General features: G+C 42.4%; 1 protein-coding gene across 3 annotated transcripts in view; it reads left to right on the top strand.

The window, feature by feature from the left end:
* The window catches only part of OSBPL11 (oxysterol binding protein like 11), a 45,638-nt gene that overhangs the window by 17,970 nt on the left and 4,808 nt on the right, over positions 1-22,860 (top strand). For all 3 annotated transcript variants that reach the window (XM_081925018.1, XM_081925019.1, XM_081925020.1), the window contains exons 2-10: positions 2,483-2,551; positions 6,091-6,266; positions 7,665-7,744; positions 9,023-9,202; positions 11,470-11,671; positions 12,839-12,984; positions 17,574-17,714; positions 18,379-18,868; positions 21,595-21,781. In XM_081925018.1, the coding sequence (XP_081781144.1) occupies positions 2,483-2,551; positions 6,091-6,266; positions 7,665-7,744; positions 9,023-9,202; positions 11,470-11,671; positions 12,839-12,984; positions 17,574-17,714; positions 18,379-18,868; positions 21,595-21,781 (1,671 nt within the window). The remainder of the gene's footprint in view (positions 1-2,482; positions 2,552-6,090; positions 6,267-7,664; positions 7,745-9,022; positions 9,203-11,469; positions 11,672-12,838; positions 12,985-17,573; positions 17,715-18,378; positions 18,869-21,594; positions 21,782-22,860) is intronic.

Raw genomic sequence — 22,860 nt, 5'->3', positions numbered from 1 at the left:
TTTAGAGTTTCTATAGGTTTTTAAAATATTTATTTCTGGTGTTTAGGCATGCAGGGCTGCTTTTCTCCCAAGTGACCACGGAGAAGCATTGCTTTATCTTGACAACTTCCCAGTACAGCATGAGATTCATTGAATGGTAGATTTTCCAGTTTGATTGTTTGATGTACTTTAACCAGGGCTGGAAATATCACTTCAGAGTTACATCAACCCAACTTGGTGGGCCAGTTATAGGATCTGACTGGGGTTAGGAACCCAGAAGAGGAACTCTCCTTTTTGATTGGGCAAGTCTCATAGGTGGATCAGGGATTGTTCTTCCACTCTTCGGTAATTCTGTGCTGGCATGTCAGGGTTTCATTCTGTCCTCTTATGTTGAGTGTCCATGTGGACTTGCTGGAAGAGATTGCCAAAAGGATGGCAGTAACATGTCCATATACTTGCATTACACAGCAGTATGTTTCCTTTACAGCGGATTCAGTTAGGAACAATGTCTTAGCGGCCCATTGGGCTGAAGAACAAACTATATATAGAATAGATGGTGGAGCTGATACTAACTGGGAATCCAGTGTCTAAAGGGAGGAGGGCGTCTGGTGTAGGTGCTGTGGCCCATTTATTAGTGGCCCAGGCACACTCTTTAAATTGAGGATAACCAATGCAGAAGGCCTTCCCTGGTTCTTCCAGGCACCATGGCACCCACGACTGCCAGCTTGGTAACCCTCAATATTTGGGGGCGGGGGGCAGGGTTGAGCTGGTAGGGCCTGCCACCTTGGATTTGGTTGGTCTGAAGGATTGTGGAGGGGGGAGAAATGGTAGGGATGACTTCCTTGCTTGCCTAGTGGCCCATCCTCATTGCTTGTTTGTTGCCTACCTAGAACTGGCAGAATAAAAATAATAATTTCAATAATAATGATATTATTATTTACCGGTATACCCTGCCCATTATTTACCGGTATACCCTGGGTTTTCCCAGCCACTCTGAGTGGCTTACAGAAGGCACTTGCTTCACCCCATGAAAGGACTGTGTGTTTTAAGAATTACACAGTTGGGCACAGAGATGGATATATATGTGTCTGAGGGGGGAGGTATATTTGAATGTGTGGTTTGTGTGAGGGAGAAATGCACTTAGGCAGAGAGAGGGAGGGAGAGGTGTGTGTGTGAGAGAGAGACAGAGACAGAGACAGAGAGAGGTAGCAGCTTTTGACTATTTGCACCTAGTGAACTTACTTTATTAAGCTAAGATATGAAGGGTGTTCAGATGTTACATTCAACAAGTGTATGATCTGTATATACAAAGAGTTGATATGTACACTTCTACAGACATTCACATATAACATTTAATGAGTGCACAGCCTATACAGATTAGTTGAGCCGTATAGGTGGCACTGTGGGTTAAACCACAGAGCCTAGGACTTGCCGATCAGAAGGTTGGCGGTTCGAATCCCCGCGACGGGGTGAGCTCCCGTTGCTCAGTATCTGCTCCTGCCAACCTAGCAGTTCGAAAGCACCTCAAAGTGCAAGTAGATAAATAGGTACCGCTCCGGCGGGAAGGTAAACGGCGTTCCCGTGCGCTGCTCTGGTTTGCCAGAAGCGGCTTAGTCATGCTGGCCACATGACCCAGAAGCTGTACGCCAGCTCCCTCGGCCAATAAAGCGAGATGAGCGCCGCAACCCCAGAGTCAGTCACGACTGGACCTAATGGTCAGGGGTCCCTTTACCTTTACCTTTACCTTTATCAATTAGGAAGTGCACAGGCTTGCACAAACACTTGCACGTATGTAAAGATTGCTTGCATCTGTGTTCAGTGCAACATGTAAACAAGCCTATGATCTTCTGAACCATGGCAGGGTTTCAGAGCTTTCTTTTAGATTTTTGGAATTGCACCAAATATTCCATTTTCCAATGAGAGTTATAATTTATAATGTGCACTTAGAGGTTCCAAGAACAGTGAGTTTGGAAATGAAAACAACTCTTTCCTTAATTACTAGTGCCCAGTGATGGATTTGCTTAACTCCATTCTGTTAAGCCTGTTCTTTTCAGCCTTAGTTAAGAACAATTTTCATAGTGAAAAGTTGTCCAAGAGCCCAGACATAATCTTGGGGGAAATTAGAAACCTTAAGTGTGTTGAGTAATTTAATCTTAATGTTGAAGCTTTATAAATGAGATGTGCCGCGTAATTTTAATGCAGATTCAAAGTGGTTTCTGTGTCAGTAATGCTGGAATTGGCTCCCCTTAATCTGCGTAGTAGGTGTAAAGCATCTCCTGTTCTGAATCCACACTGCAAAGACAAGGAGAAGACCAAGCACTTGCAGCAGTCTCTGTTTCAGAGTCATTTGACATTAATGCTGACTTAGAGTCAGCTTCTAAAAATAAAGTTATTGGAAGAAGATTTAGGCTGCAAATATGAAATTGCAGAACTTCTACGTGAAATGTTTTCATTGTCATTATTACTCTTTTTCTGATGGACTTTGTTCTTATATTTGTCACAGTGACCACATGGAAAATATATCGGGCTATTTAATGAAATACACAAATCTTGTCACAGGCTGGCAGTACCGGTAAGTACGGTTTCTTAAAAATTCACTGTATTACCTAATGATGAAATGAAGTTGTCTTAATCAGTAGGCAGGGATTTGTTTTAAAATGCTGGAAATAGTCAAGGGCTGCTTTTGTTCTGTTTTAGAAAAGGATAAGCAAACTACAGATAAAGGCAGAAGTGTTGCATCAGTAATCTCTTATTTTTGTGCCAGGCATTGATTGCCTGAGGTGTAAATGCCCTCATTTGACTAGTAGGTTTTGTGTGTTTCTGAGGGAAAACTCTGCTATGAAACACATTAAAAAAACCCAGAGCACAGTTAATATTTGGGAGTAAAGTGCAAATAATGAGGCATGCTTTGCTTTCAAATGTTATATTGTACAGTACATTTGAAAAGCATAGTGTTTACAAGAGAAAATACTGCATCCCTGTTGAATATTACAGATGGTATTCTGAGATATTTCTTGGAGAATATTTAGCATACCTAGTATTTGGGGACATTTGAAAAAGGTTTGAAGTGCTTGTTTTTCACAAATCTAAAGAGGCTTTGAGGAATTCAAATTTTGCTGCTGCTCCCAACCCCTGCAGTCTTCCCTTCTACCCCAAAAGCTCAATGTTATTTAGATTTGACAGATTTGGGTATGCCCCTCCTTATTTTTTCCTCCCGGCTCTCTGAAGTATGCACTATGTTTTGGTTCAGGTTAATCACATCAGTATATTTTTAAAGCCTGTTAAATTCGCTTGGACTTTAGTGCTGGTTAAGGGGAAGAATTAAAAAGTGAGCCAAGCACTTCACCTTCCTTTTCTATCCTAATGCCTTAGTTGTATTGCATTGTGTGTTTTGAGCTAAGGGAACAGCATTTCACGATTTCCTCTAAATATCTGCTGTATCAATTTGCTTCTCCCATCTTTATTGTCTGTGCAGTTTGAACTTGAACTCTCAATGTGTCAGCAACTAGTTTTCGTTGCACTGAGGTTTCCCAAATACACATTTTGTTATTGGTGCTATATAGTGATTAAACTAACCCCATAGGAAACCATTGCATTTTTATTGTCCTATAAACAGGCGGTGATGAAGCAGCAGTAGCATAATTTCATATTTTAATAACGGAAATAGTAGTATAAAATTATCATTAGTGTTATTTGGTGTGTGTGAGCCAACAGAGTGCCACAAAAGTCCTCCACAAAAAATTATCCCACTTCCCCAGCCCTGATGTCTTGGACAACTTAGCAAGTTTTAAAAATGTTGTACACATAATTTACAAGTACAGCAACAGAAAAGACCATGCCATGCATGATATGTGACTGGATCTACCAATCTTTTTTTAGAAACAGCAGCAACCCGTTTTTTTAAATACAGGCATAGAACTCTGAATTTGGTCAGAGCATCAGTGCTGGGGAGGAGTCCCTAAGCCCTGTTCCCTAATCTAGATGATTCCATCCTAAGTTGCTGCTGTGTTTCCCTCCCCCTATAAAGTATTCAGCAAATATATTGGCTGCAATGCACAATAACCAGTGACTGAGCCATACATCAGAAAAGGCCTGTGCAAACAGAAGAGTCTTAAGCAGGAATCTGAAACAAAGCACCAATTGTTATTGCTTAATAGTAATAGGGAAGGAGTTCCACAACCTATGCCCAGACAGTCTAAAGGACTTCTATCTTTTGGAAGCTAGGCAAACATCATGTGGCATTCTTAAAAGTTCCTTTCTGGCTAAATAAAAATATTGGGCAGAGGGTCATAAACCTGCTCTCTGGACCCTGCAGATGAGTATTGGAGATAATGCAGTGCAGTCCCTCCTGTACTAATTTTGTAGAGTAGTCCAAGAGGATGCCATTGTCAGTACTATCAAAAACCATAGAAGAAGGAGAATGGTCATACTTTCTGTGTCCTGCTCTTAATAAAGGTAATCCTTTGAATGACCCAAGGGTGATTCATCCCATAACCAGGCCTGAACCTAGACGGGGAAGGGTCTAGAAAATCGGTATCCTCTAGGCATGCCTGCAGTTGCTCCACCATGATTCCACCATGACTTTCCTCCTCTAGAAAGGAAGTTGCCCTATATCAAAGGTCCAGGGTAGGCTGCTTGAGGAGTGGCTACACCTCTGCTGCCTTGAGGACAGCAGGGACCCTCCCCAATGCAGAAATGTTTTAGCTACATTCTGAACCCACCCAGTCACACCCTTTCTGCTAGTTTTTATTAGCCAAGAAGAGCAGGGGTTAAGAGAGCATTGCTGCATGCACCCTGTCAGGCTGCAGCAGCTGGTTAGACATGGCAACGGACAACTCAACAGAGGTGTCCTTCGGGCATCAAGTGAGTTTGTCCTCAAAAGTACAAAGCAAAATGGTCACAAAGGGCTTCCAAGGACACTATGGGTCCACCCACAACAGCAGTTGTGATCAAACTTCAAGCCACATTAGAAAACGCAGTTGGACATTTACTGGAAGGTGCAGTGCATCTGATAAAGTTTTGCCATCTGCACTACTGCATAGTCAGCATGGTTGTGCACTCTAACTAGTGTTTGATCAGCTTCAGGATGAGACATGTGCCATTTGAATTCTAGTCATTATCCACCCTGCTTCATCTTCTATGCTCCTTAGAGTACCATGGGGCTGCCTGGACTCTGCAGCACCTGAGAGGACACTCAGGGTCAATTGTGTGTTACCTCAATTTTTCTCAATGTGATGAAATCTTCAACAGGATCACCTGTGGGAAATCCTCCAGATATCATTCAGGAATCCCTTGGATTCCATAAATCTCAGGGCTTGGCTATCCCTCTTGGTCCTCCATCCCTGTAGGGAGACACTGGCACCAGAAGTCCGCACTTTCCCAGTAAGTAGTCTGTCCGTGACATAGGGGTATTGTGGAATCCCCTCCTTTCAGACTGCTCCTCCCATTGTTCAGAGCAAAAACCACATTCAGGGTATGCTCTGGTCTGTGCGGTTTGCCAACAGTCTGTTGTGCCAAGCTGGACTGACAGTAGACCCCACATGAAAATAGAAATTGCCTAGAATAATTGTCCTTGTTCTTCCAAAATCTTACCAGAGACCACTTCAGCCAGTTCAGTCGCTGAGGTTACTGAGCAGCAAAGGGGGGGATGGCACAGCAGTGGTATGCCTAGTTTGTTTTTATGGCCCAGCACCAGATGCAGACCCTCTAAGCCAGTTCCAAGTTCAAGAGGTTTTCTGGTGACGAGAGAGTATTCTGATAAACTTTGGTGACCTAATCCCTCAGGTCCTGTCCCTCAGCCTGTACATTTAGCATGACTGTGGACCCAGAGGCAGCTTATTCACTGAGTGGGGAGTCAATTTATTGAACTAACAGGAAGAAACTGGTTATAGCTGGCGGACTGGTCTTCAAGGCAGACAATGACTGCCCTTGGCTTCATGGAATATTTGATCAGTCAGTTGATGGGCATTCCAAAACTAATCACTTCACTGACACAACCCAGTTTTCTGTAATCCCAAAATACCTAAATATGGCCATCTGCGTAAAGAGTAATTTGTTTAACCTTTAGTCTTGCTTTACTCTTACATGGTTTATTTCCCTCAAAACTTACAGGTATTTTGTCTTGAACAATGAAGCTGGTCTCCTGGAGTATTTTGTGAATGAACAGCTGAGAAACCAGAAGCCCAGGGGTACATTACAGCTGGCTGGAGCTGTGATCTCTCCTAGTGATGAAGATTCTCATACATTCACAGTGAATGCAGCTAGTGGAGAACAATATAAGCTGCGAGGTAAGACTCCGTAGTTCTAGGACTTCCCCACTAGGAGGAAGCCTTGCCTCTTCTTTGCTTGTATTTCGATAGCTGTCTTCTCCAAGTCAGTGTCTGCTTGCTGTTTTGTGCATTCTGAAAAATTACTATGTCTGAATTTGAACAATATATTTTTTACAAATTAAACTGCTAGAGGTATAAAGCACTTTCTTTTTACATAAAAAATGCACAGTAGACAAGAGAAATACTAAAGATAAGTGAAATCCTCTAATTTAAGAATAATGACTATAACACAAATGTTGGTGAATATAACGTCTCCATGTGGTAAAATATTTATAGGCATATTATAGGTATATACAAAACTATACATTGTAATTACCATGTGTTCTTGAGATTCATTCAAGTTTTTTTTTAAATATATATTTTAAACAATTGAAATCATGTTAACCATTCCACTTCAATAGTTGGCATAAAAACAGTCACATTTTTTCTATGTGCATCGTTTGGGGAGAGTGGTGCTTTTAGTCAAAACAAGAGATGTAACCAATCAATGTGCTGTAAATTTTTACTAAAATACATAGTTGCAAAATGTGACTGCTGAAGAATGAGGGCTGATAGGTCTTCACCCTTTTACACAGGCGTTCAGACAAATGCCACATTTCATTGAAGAGGAGTTTTCTGTTGTAGTCCAGATTGGAATGCTTCTTCTGACTCATAGTGAATACTTGCAACACTTAGTATATCTTACAGTTGCACTTATCTGATTCCCATATTTGTCCCAGCCCAATCAGTGGATTGTGAAAAGGTGTGGGTGTGTTAGAACAGTGTTTCCCAACCGGGGGCCACCAGGATATTCTAAGGGGGCCCCAGGTGAAAAATGCATAAATGGGGGCCACAACAAGAGGCCAGGGATCACAGAGGGAAGTGAGAAATGAAGAAGAAAAATCCTGATTGACTGTCCGTCAGTCACAAGCGGATAAGGGGGTGGCCCACCAGGGCTTAGCGCTCCTTTTGACATGTGCACCCTCCTTTTTCAGTATAGCTTCCTCAGAGTGCAGGAGGAGTTGTTTTAGTTCAACATTTGCCATTGTTTGCTGTAGAAAACATTTTCCTCTACTTTTGCTGTGGCCCTGGCATCACCTAAAAGTGTACTGTGGACAACCAATGCTACATCGATCACAGAACCATTGCAGTGGGAGGTTAGAGTTATGATATGCCCAGGATAAGACCCAGTAACCCAAAGAAAGAGGTGCCACAGGTTGTATCTATGCCACATTTTGCACACCCTCTCCTTCTGCATTGCTGGAAGTGACGTTCCCTAAACAAAACTTAACTTGAAATAAATAATTATATTCTTGTTTGCCTTGTTTGCCTCTGAACTTCCTTTTCCTTCTGATGATTTTTTTTTTTTAAATCCAGCTACTGATGCCAAAGAACGGCAGCATTGGGTCAGCAGGCTTCAGATATGCACACAGCACCACACTGAAGCCATTGGAAAGGTACTGTCTGTAACGTATACTTTAAGTTATGCAGCAGTTATTTAAACTGCCCATCAATTATGTAGCTTAAAGGGTCATAATTACAATTGCTGAAGAAGCGTGAGCCTACCATAGAAAGATGGCAGCAATGCCAAGACGAATTAGGTTTTAATGACGTTTTATTTGAAAAGTGATGCTGCAAACTTAAGTGTGTATTTGTTGTAATAGTTGAATAGCGGGGACCTCCTCTGATTGCCACCGAAGTAACTTTTCCGTAGCTTCTTATGGCACTGTTCAGTAAAACCTAAATAATCTGACAGGTAGTTAGCTAAACGCCCAGAGAAGGAAATTCTACAACTTTCCAACCAGGTTTGGCTTTTTCCGTGGACCACTGTCTCTTCTGCACTTGGGAGATCTGAAGTCTGTTTCCTTAAATTGTAATGGCAATGCAGTCCTTAAAACTGAAACTGCAGCCCTTTCACTTAGGAGTAATCGTTGTTGAACCCAGTGGGATGGACTTCTGAGGAAGCATGCATGGGATTAGACTGCGAATCTGTTTTTTCTTGTAGATGTAAATTACCGTATTTTTCGCTCATAAGGCGCACCTAGTTTTTAGGGGGGGGAATCAAGAAAAAAAATCTTATGTCCGCTTCTCCCAGAGCTGCTGGGGCTGCCTGGGGAAGCCCGGGTCCCCCCCCCCAGCCCCAAAGAGCAAAGAAGCCAAGACAGTGACCGGGATGGATCCCGCTGGCTGTCTTAGCTTCCTTTTTAGCTGCGGGGCTGGGGCGGGGGAAGCCCGAGCTTACCCTGACCCCAGCCCCCAAAACAGGTCAGGGAGCGGTGGCAAGGTTGCGCACAGCCTTGCCGCTGCTCCTGGAGCTTGCGGGGCTGGGGAAGCCCGAGTCCCCCCCCCCAGCCCCAGGGACCACACATTCGCTCCATAAGACGCACAGACATTTCCCCTTAGTTTTTAAGAGGAAAAAAGTGCGCCTTGTGGAGCGAAAAATACGGTAGGTGTACAGTGCGTACTGCACAACAGAGAAGATGTCTGTTTTCTTTTATGGTGGGGGAGATGGAGCAGCAGCCCCATGGGTGCTAGTTCTGCATTCTGAAGAATATTTAGCATTGGTCAAGGCCTGAATATATGTTGATGATTTAGCCAGTCCTCAGGGTTTTCTAAATCACTGAGTGCATATTCTAATAGTATATCTATGTACTTAATATGTATATAAGTAAAAAAAGGTGGAGACTTAAAGATTAGTTTTCAAGTATTTCCTAATATGTATGTTTGTTCACCAGAACAATCCTCCTCTGAAATCTCGCAGCTTCTCTCTCGCATCTCAAGGGAGTGGCTCCCCTGGTGTGCAAAGAAGACCCAGCCAAAATGCAGCTTCCTTTTTTAATGTTGGGCATCACAAGCTGCCAGCTGGGAGGAGAATTCCCATTTTGCAGCCAGATCATTTAATCGATGTACGAGAGGTTAGTATAATCTTAACTTTTTTTTACCAGTTTCTTGGTTAAGAAGAGCTTGCTTTGGGAAGCAAATAGTCCCTGTACTATCTGAAATTCAGCACAATAATTGAATTTATGATAATAGTAATTTACACATTGCAGCGTCAATGACTTATTCTGGTTCTTTTCCCCTTAATCTACTCAGGTTGAGGTTGGCAGTGAGCATTGAGCTCAACATGTGCTCTCATTCTTCGCTGCCTTAATCATGGGTTGTTAGTACAAAACTAGTAATTGATAAACTGCTATTTCCATTCTCTATACTTCTTTATCTGGGTACCCGAGGGTGATAGTTGCGACTTATTCTTATTTATTTTATTGCTGGCTTCCTTGAGTATTTTGTATGGAAAGGCAAGGTAGAAATTTAATAAATAAATAAATAATCCTTTCATGATGAAAAAGAAAATCTTACACATGGAACTAAGAGGTTACAGGTGTTATCTTGACCTAACAGGGGTGGGGAGATACCTTACTCTCTGAACTTGGGATTGGCTCTTTCTTGAAGAGCAAGCTCAGACACTTGGACCATGATTCTTTAAATTAGGAAACTGAGCAGGAAACACATGACTAGTTCCATCATCACTCCTGTAATAAGTCTTAGGGCTGGAATGTAGCACTGGATGGTGATGAAATTCCATCAGTCTCCCTCTCGTAGCCTCCCTTAAATTCGTTTGAATAAACTGTGCAGTGAATTATCTATGTAATCTGCTCTCACTGCTGGCTACAGAAGGTTGAGATCGCCATGCATAATAGATCACATAGCCAAAAAGTAGAGTGACCCAGTTGTGCTCTCAGTACTCTGTCAAGTGATCATGAACAAGACGTCCTGTGCTGCCTGCTCATCATCTGCTCAAAACAAAGTCGAAAACACTGGAGTTTAGGATCCATTGACATCCTTTTACCCTTGGGTTTCGAGGGGTGAGGATATGGTAACTCCTCATTCCTACTGAGCACCAACTATGATGAAAGTCAGGGTGAACCTAGTTCGAGCTATTTCTGCTACTGTGTCTTAACTTCTAGGTTGGTGCTTGGCTTTGCTCCGGCAGTGTTAACCATACCACATTTCTGGCTTTCCTCTGTCTAAAAAGAGCATTAAGAACAAGCAGGACAGAGAACTGGACAGGTTTGAGGCTTCAAGAGGGTGAAGAATTGTGGTTAATCTTTGACTGTGGTTAAAACCAATGCTGAAGTATTTCATTCAGAGAGCGGAGGGTGGGAGGTTAAGACAAGAGGGAGGGTGCAGGACTCTGGAGATATGTGGTATCTTACCTGGTTTCCATCCCATCTGAAGCATCCGCAAAAGATAAAACTTGTTTTGAGTTGGGAAAAGAATAGTGCTTCTTTTTAATATAGGGCTGATACTTTTGTGTGGTAGATTATTAGCACGAATGTTTCTTCCATTCAGGTTCAGCCCATGACATTTCACAGTAAACAGCTGTCTTCTCCACCTTCCTCCACCCCAACCCACTGGCCCAACCAAGGTTGTGTTATTTTGGAATGCGAGGCAAAAAGGCCCACAATCGCCTCTCCCTGGCAATAAAAATGCAATAGTAATAAATTAAATAACTAACAATTTGCTGCCATAGGTGTTAACAAAGGAGTGGAATGTCATCATATATATGATTATGGTTCTAAAGGAATGGATTGGCGCCATCATATGGTGCTTTTAAAAATACATTTTTATGTGTGTGTGTGTTTGCTTATTTAGTCTGGTGCAATATGTTCTTGCTGGTTTGAATGAGTAGGTTAGCCAAAAAAACTGGCTAGGTGAGTTTAGATAGAGTTATTTCCCAAGGTAATTTGACTAAAGAACCACCTGAGGTCTCAAGCCATTTCTGCAACGCAAGGCAGGTCCTATAATTAGGCAGAGACCTGGGAGGCAATGGAGGCAGACACACCCACCCCAGATGTTTTTGCTGAGCCCTTGGCTGTTCCTTTTTGCTGGAAGGCAGGCTACGTGTGACCTGTCCTGTGCCCCCATAACTAGCCGTTAGCTCTTGGGATGGTGAAGGACATTGTTCCACTGCCTCCACTGAAGTAAGAAGTAGCTTCATTTAACAATCTATATAGTGTGGATGTTTGAAGAGTTCAGGGGATTGGATGAAGCCTGAGTGCTCTTTTTGTAATTTACGTTGGCACACTGAATTTGAATAACAAGGAGTTTTAGGTAAATGAGAGTTCAGCTGATGTTTCAGATGACCCAAACCTCAGCCTTTTGTGCATTGCTTGCTTGCTAGATGATGTCGCAAGCTGAGGGACAGCAGAGAGACTTGATAAGGAACATAGAATGTCTTCCTTCCTCTGGCCATCTTTCTTCCTTGGACCAAGACCTGCTGATGCTCAAGGCAACCTCTATGGCCACAATGAATTGCTTAAACGATTGTTTCCACATTCTTCAGCTGCAGCATGCATCGCAACAAAAAGGGTCCTTACCTACTGGTGAGTTATATTTGCTCTGTCTTCTTCTTTTAATAAAGCCTTGATTTGATATTTCTCTTCTGTGCAAAATAGGAAACACATTTAAATGCCTTCAGTACTTTGGAGATCTTACGTTCCCACTTTGCTGCTTGCACTTTAGCATTTGCCTATCATGAGTTTACATCACTCCTTTCATGGAATTCACAATGGTGTACATGGCGTTCCTAAATGGTCGACATCCAGGCACCAGCCAGACCTGCTTAGTTTCCAAATGGTGGTGGCCTCATGTGCCTTCAGATCATACCCGAAGGGGAATGTTCAGTCAACCTAGATAGCTGCTGCTGCTGCTGAACTTCCCCAGGGTCCTTGTATGGTGTAACAGCTCAGCTCAGAATCCAGCACTGTGATCGGCAGAAGATGCCAAGTTACCAGTAATGTTTATGTCCCAGATTGACTGTTCTTTTATTCAAGTTTGTGTATGTGTTTCTTTTAATAGGGCATTATTAGAGTCTACACACACTAGCCTTTGAGAACAGAATGGAACATTTTCATTATTGATGAGGAATTGTATCCATTCCGATAGACTAGCTGGGGGGTAATTGGAGACACCAGAATCATTAAACGAACGGGTGACAGTTTTCCAAATGATGCAGCTTTTATTTTCAAGCAACTATTATTTATTCAACAGAGATTTATTCAACTGTGCAGAACCAAGTATTCCCCCTCACTCCGTCAATGCCCCAACAAGACCTCTGGCAAAACGTGTGTTCTTTAGTTTTAGCTTTACTTCCTAGAAATAAATTGCAGTTTGCAATTGTTTTCCCCTAATGGTGTTGCTAGAATGTCGATGCTGCAACCTGTCCAAAGGGATTACGTAACAACCCAGTCTTATTGGGTTCTTTAACTGGTGTCTGATTACACCTTTCGTAACCCCATCTCCTCCTCTGCCGGAGCAAGTTGTGTGTTTCATCATGGCCCAATCACAGGCATCATTCTAATGACCCGAGGAGGTGGTGTTCTCCTGCACCCATCTTTGTTTTTTTGTAGCTGCTTGAGCAAGTTCAGTTGCTTTTTAGTCATTTTGGGGGGAGGGGGGAGTAAAGCTGCTTAATGACAGTTCCTTTTTGAAAAACAAAATACGCTTCTAGAATATGAGCAAGTTTCAGCGTAAACTCTCGTTTGCTTCAGGGACAACTATCAGCTGGTTGGAACCAAAGATCTCCCTGCCAAACCACTTCAAAAATGGAGCAGATCAGAATTTCCCAGCAGATCAAAACAAGCCATCATCGATCAGAGAGGAGCAGTCCATTTCAGGTTCCAGTCAGCTGACCAGGGTAAGCCCCTGTTGTGTGCCTTGTTTTTGGTTTTTTCCTCCTTTACTTGAGAAATGGGGACGGCTCAGGCTTTTAATATACTACTATTTTGAGTAGGCATCATTGAAAAAAATCAGAGTGTTAACAGTTTCTGTGAGTGTAAACAGGAAAAAGTAACACAGTATCAATACAGGTATCACTTTTTAAGTTGTAGCTTTTTCCCTTCTGTCATTAACAGGAGGAAATATGGAAAAGCGAGCATTGATGAAAGGAATAATTAAGTAAATTATAATAAATCCCATGCAGTTAAATATAGTTACAAAGCCATAAGCAGATTAAACGGTGAAAACCTTTCCAGGTATATGTGCCCAGATCAGTCAAGATAAAGTGAGAATTCAATTGGATGTTTTTAATATATATTTTTTGTCACTTAATCTATTTTCGTAAAAATTAACAGCAGATTAGAATAGTAATGGAGCAACAAGCTATAAGATCTCATTGTAAAACTACATATCTGATCTTAAAATATCTTAAATTGAATGGATATAATGAAAGCTATAAAAAAAATTGTAATACGACCATATTTCAGAAAGCAAACCATGACCCTTGACACGAATCAAAGTTGTAGTGAATGGATGCTGTCATTTCTTCATTTCCCATATTAAAAAATGAAGAAATTTAGTGATTGCCCATTTGATTTAAACTTTACTTAAAGTGTTTGTGTGTTTAAGTTTTTTTAATGAGTTGGAAGCCAAAGCTAGGATTTGAATCATGGTTGCTTCCAAACAAGAAACTGAGTTACAGAAGTGGAATACCCTTACTGGAAGAATGTGATGCCAGTATACTTACTGACAGTTCAGCAGCTGTTCGCACCCTGGAGAGACAATGCAAGAAAACAGGCTCCCTTTCTCTGCCTGCCCCGTCATGGCTGCTGCTCCTGTTCTGATGACTGCTGTTTACAGCTTTTCTTTACTTCTCCCTGGTTACCACCATACTTTGCTCTAGGAGATGGCAAATTCCCACTACACACCCTGTTGCTTGCAGCACTTGATGGTGTTACTTAGAGGAGTTACTGAATTGTACCTGAAAAGACCTGGTGCCCAACCCATTCTTCACTGAGGCAGAAATCTCCACACACCCAAGCATTCCTAAATGATGAGTGTATGTAACTGAATAGAATTCAGAGTGCAGTATGCCGTGAGCAGGGAACTGCAAGGCTGGGAGAGGAATACAAGTACCGTATTTTTTGCTCTATAAGACTCACTTTTTCCCTCCTAAAAAGTAAGGGGAAATGTGTGTGCGTCTTATGGAGCGAATGCAGGCTGTGCAGCTATCCCAGAAGCCAGAACAGCAAGAGAGATCACTGCTTTCACTGCACAGCAATCCCTCTTGTTGTTCTGCCTTCTGAGATTCAGAATATTTTTTCCCCTGTTTTCCTCCTCCAAAAACTAGGTGTGTCTTATGGTCTGGTGCGTCTTATAGAGCGAAAAATACGGTAAATACAAATACAAGCAAAGAAATAAACTCATTTAGTAAGATGCAACTAGATGATTTAAAATGAAATCACATTTCCCTCATCAGCCATAGGCAAGAGTCAGTTTCATAGCCCACTTCCTATGCTGTTCTTGCTGCCCCCCAACCTCTGCTCCTGTATCCCCTGTTCCTTAGTATTCTCTCCCAGTTGCTGGAATGAGCAAGGCCTGTTGCAAAGCTTTTGAGTTTCCACAATAGTAGTGTGAACGTGGCTGTTCTCTCAGCTACTTTTCTGCCCACACTGGGTTGAATATCCACCATAGTTCCATCCCAGAAAAATTAATTCAGGTATCCCAGCAGCTCTCAAACTTTCTACCCCCAGGGCCCACATGAGAGGACTGAAGGCTACCACTTACAAAACTGTTGGGTCTCAGGGGCAGAAACAATTACAAAATGGTGGCAGGTAGAGACGGAGACAGACATAATCAGCTGGCAGTTACTGGCATCGCTCTTCATTGATATCTAATTCCACTTCAGAAATCTCTAAATTCCCTGGCAGAGCGATTTCCTTGTGGCAAGAAGTTCCGCTGTACAGATACTGGCCCTGAGATGATATGACTCAGCCTGCCCGTTTTAGGTAGAATTTGCTGATTCAGAGGCTCTAGATGGAGAAGTTTTTTATATTATACTCTCCCCCCCCCCCACACACACCATTTCAAAGTCTTTATTCATCTCCTGTTATTTCTTCTCCTTTAACACTTGTGCCTTATCTACCTAAGCTGCCAGTTTTTCCTTTCCTCCTCCCTTACCATTTTATGTTCACTTCTTTCTTCTGCAACAGCTTTCCTCTCATCTCCTTTCTTTCCGTTTCCAGTTGCTACTTATTTTTAAGTACAGTGGTACCTCGGGTTAAGTACTTAATTTGTTCCGGAGGTCTGTTCTTAACTTGAAACTGTTCTTAACCTGAAGCACCACTTTAGCTAATGGGGCTTCCTGCTGCCGCCGTGCCGCCGGAGCACGATTTCTGTTCTCATCCTGAAGCAAAGTTCTTAACCCGAGGTACTATTTCTGGGTTAGCGGAGTCTGTAACGTCAGGTACCACTGTATTAGCCTTTTGCATCTCTAATTTCCTTCCATTCCTCTTGCCCCTTCCTCTCAGAGAAGGGAAAACTCCCTTTCCTCCCCCACCCCAACTCTGACTCCCGCCCATCTTTATCAGCAAGGAATTGCTGGTACTGGCACCAGTCCAACCAAAATGGCAGGGGCAGGGCGGGCAAGTGAGGAGACACAGTGTGGACTGTGTCAGTGAGGCCCACTTGAAAGTGCAGTGGGACCCACTGACATTCCCAGACCTACTGTTGAAGAATCGTTGTCACAGCCTAAAATACTGATGCATTTTGGCGCCTGTAGTGAAAGTAGGGAAGAGGGGGGTAATATTTTTGCACCTTTCCGAGGAACTATTAAAGGAAGATGTCTACTCAGTATAGCTTTGAAGGGCACTTCAAATGGGACATAGGAACCATAAGCGTTCACAGTTACTCTATTCTATAAGCAGTCTCTATTAATATCACTGACAAATATTTTGTGGAATATGGAGGGTCACTCCTGGGTCCGTATGTTTGAAAAGGCTTTGCTCATTTTGATAGATACCATAGTGGTTAAGTGGTTAAGACTCCTTGTTTATTCAGAATGTTACCTGCCTTTCACCACAAGGTTCCAGAGTGGGATACAGCAATTTAAAATACAGTATTAAAATTAATTAAAAACAAATACTTGGTGTGCCTTATCTGTCTTTGTCTTCAGTCTGCCTCTTCCAAGGTGAGACATGATACTGAATATATCATTCCCTCTCTGCCATTGGAGCTTATAGACCTTTGAGTCTGGCAGGCCAGGTCAACTTACTAAATACTTCTGCTATGCTTGTTCTATAGCCAATTTGTAGTTGGCTATTCCACTTAGGACAAGCAGGAATTCCTTCTGGGAGAGTAAACTTCATATCCTGTGATACATGGATACATGCAGGCTATACTTCATTTATTTCTTTTTTTGTGTGTTGGCACATTTTATATTCAGGGCAAGTCTGTCAGAGAACTTTTACTGTTCCCACTTTTTTCCATCTGTAATACTTGAAGTCATCATTCTACATAGGAGAAACCGAGCATCATTAGCATTAAACATAACATATGCTACTCCTCTTATTTTTCTTTTACATTTAATTGTTATTAAAGTGGGTTTTTTAATTTCCCACTCAGTGATTTTGTCCTGTTCATTTCAGGAAACTGACAGCAAGGACTAGAAATATAAAAAAATTGTTCCATCAAAGGCAAAATATGATTATACCTATCTGTTAAGCAGGTCTATCAGCTGAAGTTAAAATGCAATTGATGAAACACCCAGCTTTTAATTAACAGATAAAGTAAATGTACATATTACCAAAACCCTGAGTGTGTTTGAGGTGGGTGTTTAAGATCATTAAAGAATGCTCCTGGACAGCATAAGAACTTGTAAGCAAAGGCTACTATTCATTGCTGAACCATCTTTATTTTTTTTTATCAATGTAGAAATCCAGATTGTATAATAATTCCTATTTTAATAGCACCCTAGAGACACAAAAAATGAGCATATTGAAATCCCACCCATATTGCAGAAGAGATACACTGACATTGGTTTAAACTGAGTGCTGTCAACTAGCTTGTGTCTCTTATTCCTAGAAGTGAAATCATACATATGGGCTAGTTTTGTAGAGAAACTAAAAATAAAATTTCTGGGTTTTTAAAAAATAAAACTTCCATAGGGAGAAGAGAGCTAGTGTGACTGTGGAGGATGAACAGTGATATTATCTTCAGTCAGCCCGAGAAATTAGTTAGGATGTTTAATTGGGACTAAGTCTTTCTTCTGATTCATCATTCTCAGGATTGCACTGTTAATTGAAGCTTGCAGCCTTAACTGTTGTTAAGTGGCTTGTTCAGTATCACTCCTACATATGATGTTGCTTGAGACATGAGTGATTATCTGTGAGGTTTGGGAGGATGACTGAACTGTCGTGCATGGGAGGAAGAGGGATTAAGTTATACAGCCCAGATATTTAGGGCTGGTGAATTATTTGAAGTGTCATTTGTTTTTGGAATTTACACTAGGAACCAGAGGAAATAAACCCAGATGAGGAGATAGAGGATACATGTGAACTTAAAGAGGATGACCTTGGAGCCGTGGAAGAACAGCGTAGCGTTATCTTGCATCTCCTGTCTCAACTCAAACTTGGCATGGACTTAACAAGAGTAAGTGACTGAAACATTAATCTTCTTGAAATTGAGAGGGAAGTGCTTCTGGAACTGAAGGTTGGCCCAGCCACATCTGGATTTGCACAGACAACTTAATTAACTTGGAATTAAGCCTTTGCTCCCCTTCCCACAAAAAAGCCCTCGCTGAAGACATTCCTACCAGCTGAATTTATATCAGCTAGTTGAACTGCGCTCTCAGAATTGTTTATTTAGGAATTCTTTCGGGTAATAAGGAATCTGCTCTGTGTGTGTGTGTGTGTGTGTGTGTGTGTGTGTGTGTGTGTGTACTAGCTCCATCTCACCCCAGGTTGTCGTTCCTATTGACCACCATGGACTGAAATGGGAAGCTTCCTGCACTTGTGGAGGCTTGGTGTACATTTCAGAGCCCTGGAAAATCAGGGTTCTAGAACACTCAGGGAGCCCCGATAAGTATAAGTGATGCCTTAGCTTCAGACAGCCACCCTCCACTGTGTTGGAACACCTAAAGAAGAGGAGAAGGAGGAAGTATTTCATAGCGTTTGAAGAATACACAAAGTAACATGTCTTCCTCTTGTTTGCGCTAGTTAAGGTTGTGCTCTTTGCTTAGAAAAGCGTTATACCCTTATCCCATCACTTGCAATTCGAAGCTTTAGGTGTGCTTCATGCCTTTCTTTCTTTTCAGGTGGTACTCCCCACATTTATATTAGAGAAACGCTCTTTGCTGGAAATGTATGCTGACTTCATGTCCCACCCAGATCTCTTCATTGCGATTTCCAGCGGCACCAGCCCCGAGGAGAGGATGATCCGCTTTGTTGAATATTACCTCACTTCCTTTCATGAAGGTCGCAAAGGGGCGATAGCGAAAAAGCCATACAACCCGATCATCGGGGAAACGTTTCACTGCTCGTGGAGGAGCCGAGTACCGTCCGACACGAGTAGTAACTCTTCGTCCCATTCCCTCTCTGAGCAAGGGACTGTCTCAGAAGAGTCACAGGAACAAGCAGAGTCGGACTACCACACAGTCAGATTTGTAGCGGAACAAGTGTCCCATCACCCTCCAGTCTCAGGGTTTTATGCCGAATGTGTAGAAAGGAATATGTGTGTCAATGCTCATGTCTGGACTAAAAGTAAATTCCTAGGAATGTCAATAGGAGTGACTATGGTTGGTGAAGGTAAGTGAAGAACGCTGCAATTAGCCACTTGCCGCAATAGGCTCCCTCATGTTTGGTCGGTTTTACAGTGTGTCTTTCACCACTTGTGCTTTACTTGTCAGCTAACCAAGTGTTTTCCAGTCTTTTTCCAACCGTGGCCCCCTTCCAACCTTGTTTCCTTCCTGTGGCCTGTCCATGGAGAGCCAAGAGGGGGCAGCTGTGTGCTGTGGCCCCCCATTTGTGAGGTTTTTACCTGTGGCCCCCTGGAATATCCTGGGGGCCCCCAGGGGCCATATGGCGCCTGGTTGGGAAACACTGATCTAACCTGTGAAGACAGGGCTCCATGGTGCCAGAGATGCTCAGGGATGGCCATGTCAAGAGCTCATTGTGCTTCACTGTTCAACAGTGCAACTAAGTTTCAAACAGATTGTCTGCTCTAAATGCCCAGGGCATTTAGGCACCCATTGGATTCCATTAATCTCCAGTGGTGGGGGTGGGCCATCCAATTCAGTACCCCACCCCTGCAGCGGTGGATCAAAGCCACTAGACCATACTTCACCAGAAAGTGGTTTGACCATGAGCCCCCTGCTACTTCCAGTCAACCCCTTCCTCCATCTGGAGCAAAGACCAGATTGAGGGTGTGCCCTGGCCAGTGTGTTGGGTCAATGATAACTTGGGACAGCCCCATGACTGTCATGGAGGCCATGAAGTCCTGAAAAGGAACACCTTTGACATCATCATTGCATGTTGACATCATCCAGGACTATTGTTCTGGGTTCCTCCATCACCATGCCCATCAGCTTGGTCAGATAAGCTGATGAGAAGCAGAGTAGATGGCAAACCAGCAGTGACCCTTGTTGACTGTCTTCTTGGCCCAACAATAGGTACAGGCCCTAACAACCAGCTCCAAGACAGGGTTTTTTCTGGTGATGTAGATGGAAGTACTATGGGCCACATCCACTTCATTGCCACCCTATCTCTGTAGCTTGTGCTGATGCTGTAGTCAGGTGGGCAGAGCTGAGTCAGATCAACTCCCAGCTTGCCCACCCAGGTCTCATATGCACCATGGACAGGCTGATGGCCACAGCAGATGAACCACCAGGAACCCAGCCATGGGAGAGGTGGGAGCAAGAATCAAGGTGTAAATAGCCTCTCCCTCGACCTCTGTGATAACTTGTCTCCCATAACCATTTCTCACCCTAACCATGTTCAGCTCTTCACAAGCCCATGATATAAATAACAGCCCAATAATAAAAATTTACTACTACCCATCAGTTATCCCAGAAGGTATCTAGCTGGTTATGAACAGCTTTACTAAAAGCATGTACAAACCACCTGGTCCCTGCCACACTCCAGTCCTGCCTCATATTCACATTGCAGGCTCTTGCCCTGGGAGAATCTGGCAACTTTCTCCAGTCATACAATTCACCGTCCAGGTTCTCACCCTGTGCAAGAAGCACAGACACCTTATGAGGAATGAACCCCTTTAGTGTCACCCTTTTGGTGCCAAGCCTACCACCCAAGGGCAGCTGAGCTTTTATGCCCTCTGACCCAGACAGCTGCTGATGCAACAGACTACAGGATTAGGTGCTCCTTCCAAGGGCAACCTCTCTTTGGTCTCTTGGTCAGAGAAGAAGACAGGCTCCAGTCCTGTCAGAACTTATAGTGGACCTCAGTTGTTTTGGGAGCAGCTGGGACCAAGTTCGGAAATCTTGTAGCACGTGAAAATGATAAAAAAGTTTGTCTCCAGATGATGTCTTTTGTGTCTTCTTTTATGATGCCTATGTCCCGGCCCTAGTATGCATTCCAGTTTCTTCTTTGGTTCTTTTGCATTGCACATTTCTGTTATTTTCAGATATTGCCTACAGAATTCCAGGCGCACAGACCCCTTTTTCTGAAACTGTCGCTTTGCTCTAGTTCCTTGTGAGAGGTGATGCCGCCCATCCTGCACCCAAAACTAATCTTACTCTGTTGCTCAACATTATACAGTGGAGACATTTTTTGTAATGTAGGGTTGTTTGACAAGTCACAGTAAGACATAGATACCAGCAAGCCTCAGAAATGTAGAGGAATTGTGATGCGGGGGGGGGGTCATAGGCTTTACTGTTCTAAACTATGTTGGCCTCTTAAGTAGAAAATGCAAATGGAGATGAACCCAATGAATTTTATCACTCACAGGAAAACGGGAGGTATATCTTCTGTCTTTACAATTAATGATCGTAATTTCCTAACATATACAACAAAGTCCTGCTAGAGCAAGGATTTCCACATATGCAATAGGACTTCTTTCCATCTATTCCAAGGGATCTCCCAACCCTCCAGAGCATATTTGCAGGCGTGGGGGGTGGGGGGGTGTCGTCTCAGGGGGAAGAAGTTATATTGCACAGGTAAAAGTCCTTGCACTAACGGAACAGCAACTGATTTTAATCTTTCTAATATGGTTTTTGCTGCATGCTTTTATGTACTTTTGTTGTAAACCACTTTGATAACTTTATGAAATAGCAGTATATAAATATTTTTATAAACAAACAAGCTTGTTTGGATACAACCCTATACTGTTCGTGCAAGTAGCTCCTCTGTGAGTTAAAAGAAAAGGGCTGTTGTCACCTTAAGTAAGTGATATATAATTGATAATACTAAATGATAAAAATGTCCTGGTTCTCTTCATCCTCTAATATAAGTATGGGGAGTATGAATTATTTGTTTCTGTTATTGTGGAGCTGATGTGAATTTCTCTTGTCTCGCAGGTATTTTAAGTCTCTTGGACCATGGAGAGGAGTACACGTTTTCTCTGCCTTGTGCATATGCTCGGTCAATTCTGACTGTCCCTTGGGTAGAACTGGGAGGAAAAGTCAGTGTTAATTGTGCAAAAACGGGATACTCTGCAAGTATTACTTTCCATACCAAACCATTCTATGGTGGCAAGCTTCACCGGTAAGTATTTATGGTTGGCAGGCGTTTGGTGTAATGTAGTTCAGAATCAATTGCAGATAAGTTTCTTATGGGAATGGCATCTTTTCATCTTCCTCTTTTGAGCTGGATGTTGTAAAAATGAAGTCCATGTATGCTGCTGCTGCTGCTGCTACTGATCTAAGCAAGCCACTTCACCACTTTGTTCTGAAAACTTGAGAAGGACATTTAAAAGGAAGCTAAACCTTTTCTGAAATGCTTTTGGTGCTTGTTGAAATGTCCCTTTCAAGTCAAAGAGTCTCAGTAACTCGAAAAGGATCTTCAGAGAACTGTAGAGTTGGAAGGGGTCCTCAGGGTCATCTAGTCCAACCCCCTGCAATGCAGGAATCTCAGCTAGATTTTCAGCATCTAAAACCACCTTGATTTATTTAACTAGTTAAATATTTGCAGAAGATTGATTGAACTCTGGCCCCTGGCAGGGAAGTAGTGGGAAATAATAGCAGAATTTTATGTATTGTGTTGTGCTATTGAAATTGTGCTTCCTAATTTTATGCTTCTATATCAAGTGCCTTGGGAGAGCATTTGCCTTGAAAGATGGCCAATAATCATTTCAAATAAATCAAATACATCAAAGCACTTGTCTGTCATTTCAATTTCCAATGGGACTTTGGATTAGTGTTTGTATGAGCTTTTTGTAGTCATAAGTACAAGAGAGAAAATGCTGCTGTCATAGTGACTCTGCTGCTAGTTGATATTGTAATGAAAATAATGTTACTATAGATTTTTCAGAGAACTTTACTATTAAATACTTTTTATTGAGCGGAACTGTATTGTGCACAGCTGAATTGCTGAGGCAAAAGTTGGCTTCCATAGTACAATTCGCATTTGCTTAGGTTTAAAATAATGCTAGGGAAACATTTGGTTTCAGGGAGTTTTAACCTAAAATAGAATATAATATCTAGACACTATTTCATATTTAGTATTGGTCGGTATTGGTATTTTTAACAGGATGTTAGGAAAACTGCATATTTCTCTGTAATCCAAAATCTGTAATACTTCTCTGTAATCAGCATGTTAAGGTAGCAGTGGCCAACCAATGGCCT

Source organism: Podarcis melisellensis (assembly GCF_964234715.1).
Source record: "Podarcis melisellensis genome assembly, chromosome: 1".
In the NCBI taxonomy this organism is placed as follows: Eukaryota; Metazoa; Chordata; class Lepidosauria; order Squamata; family Lacertidae; genus Podarcis; species Podarcis melisellensis.
Note: the sequence above shows the minus strand (reverse complement) of the source record. Positions and strands in the feature narration are given on the sequence as shown.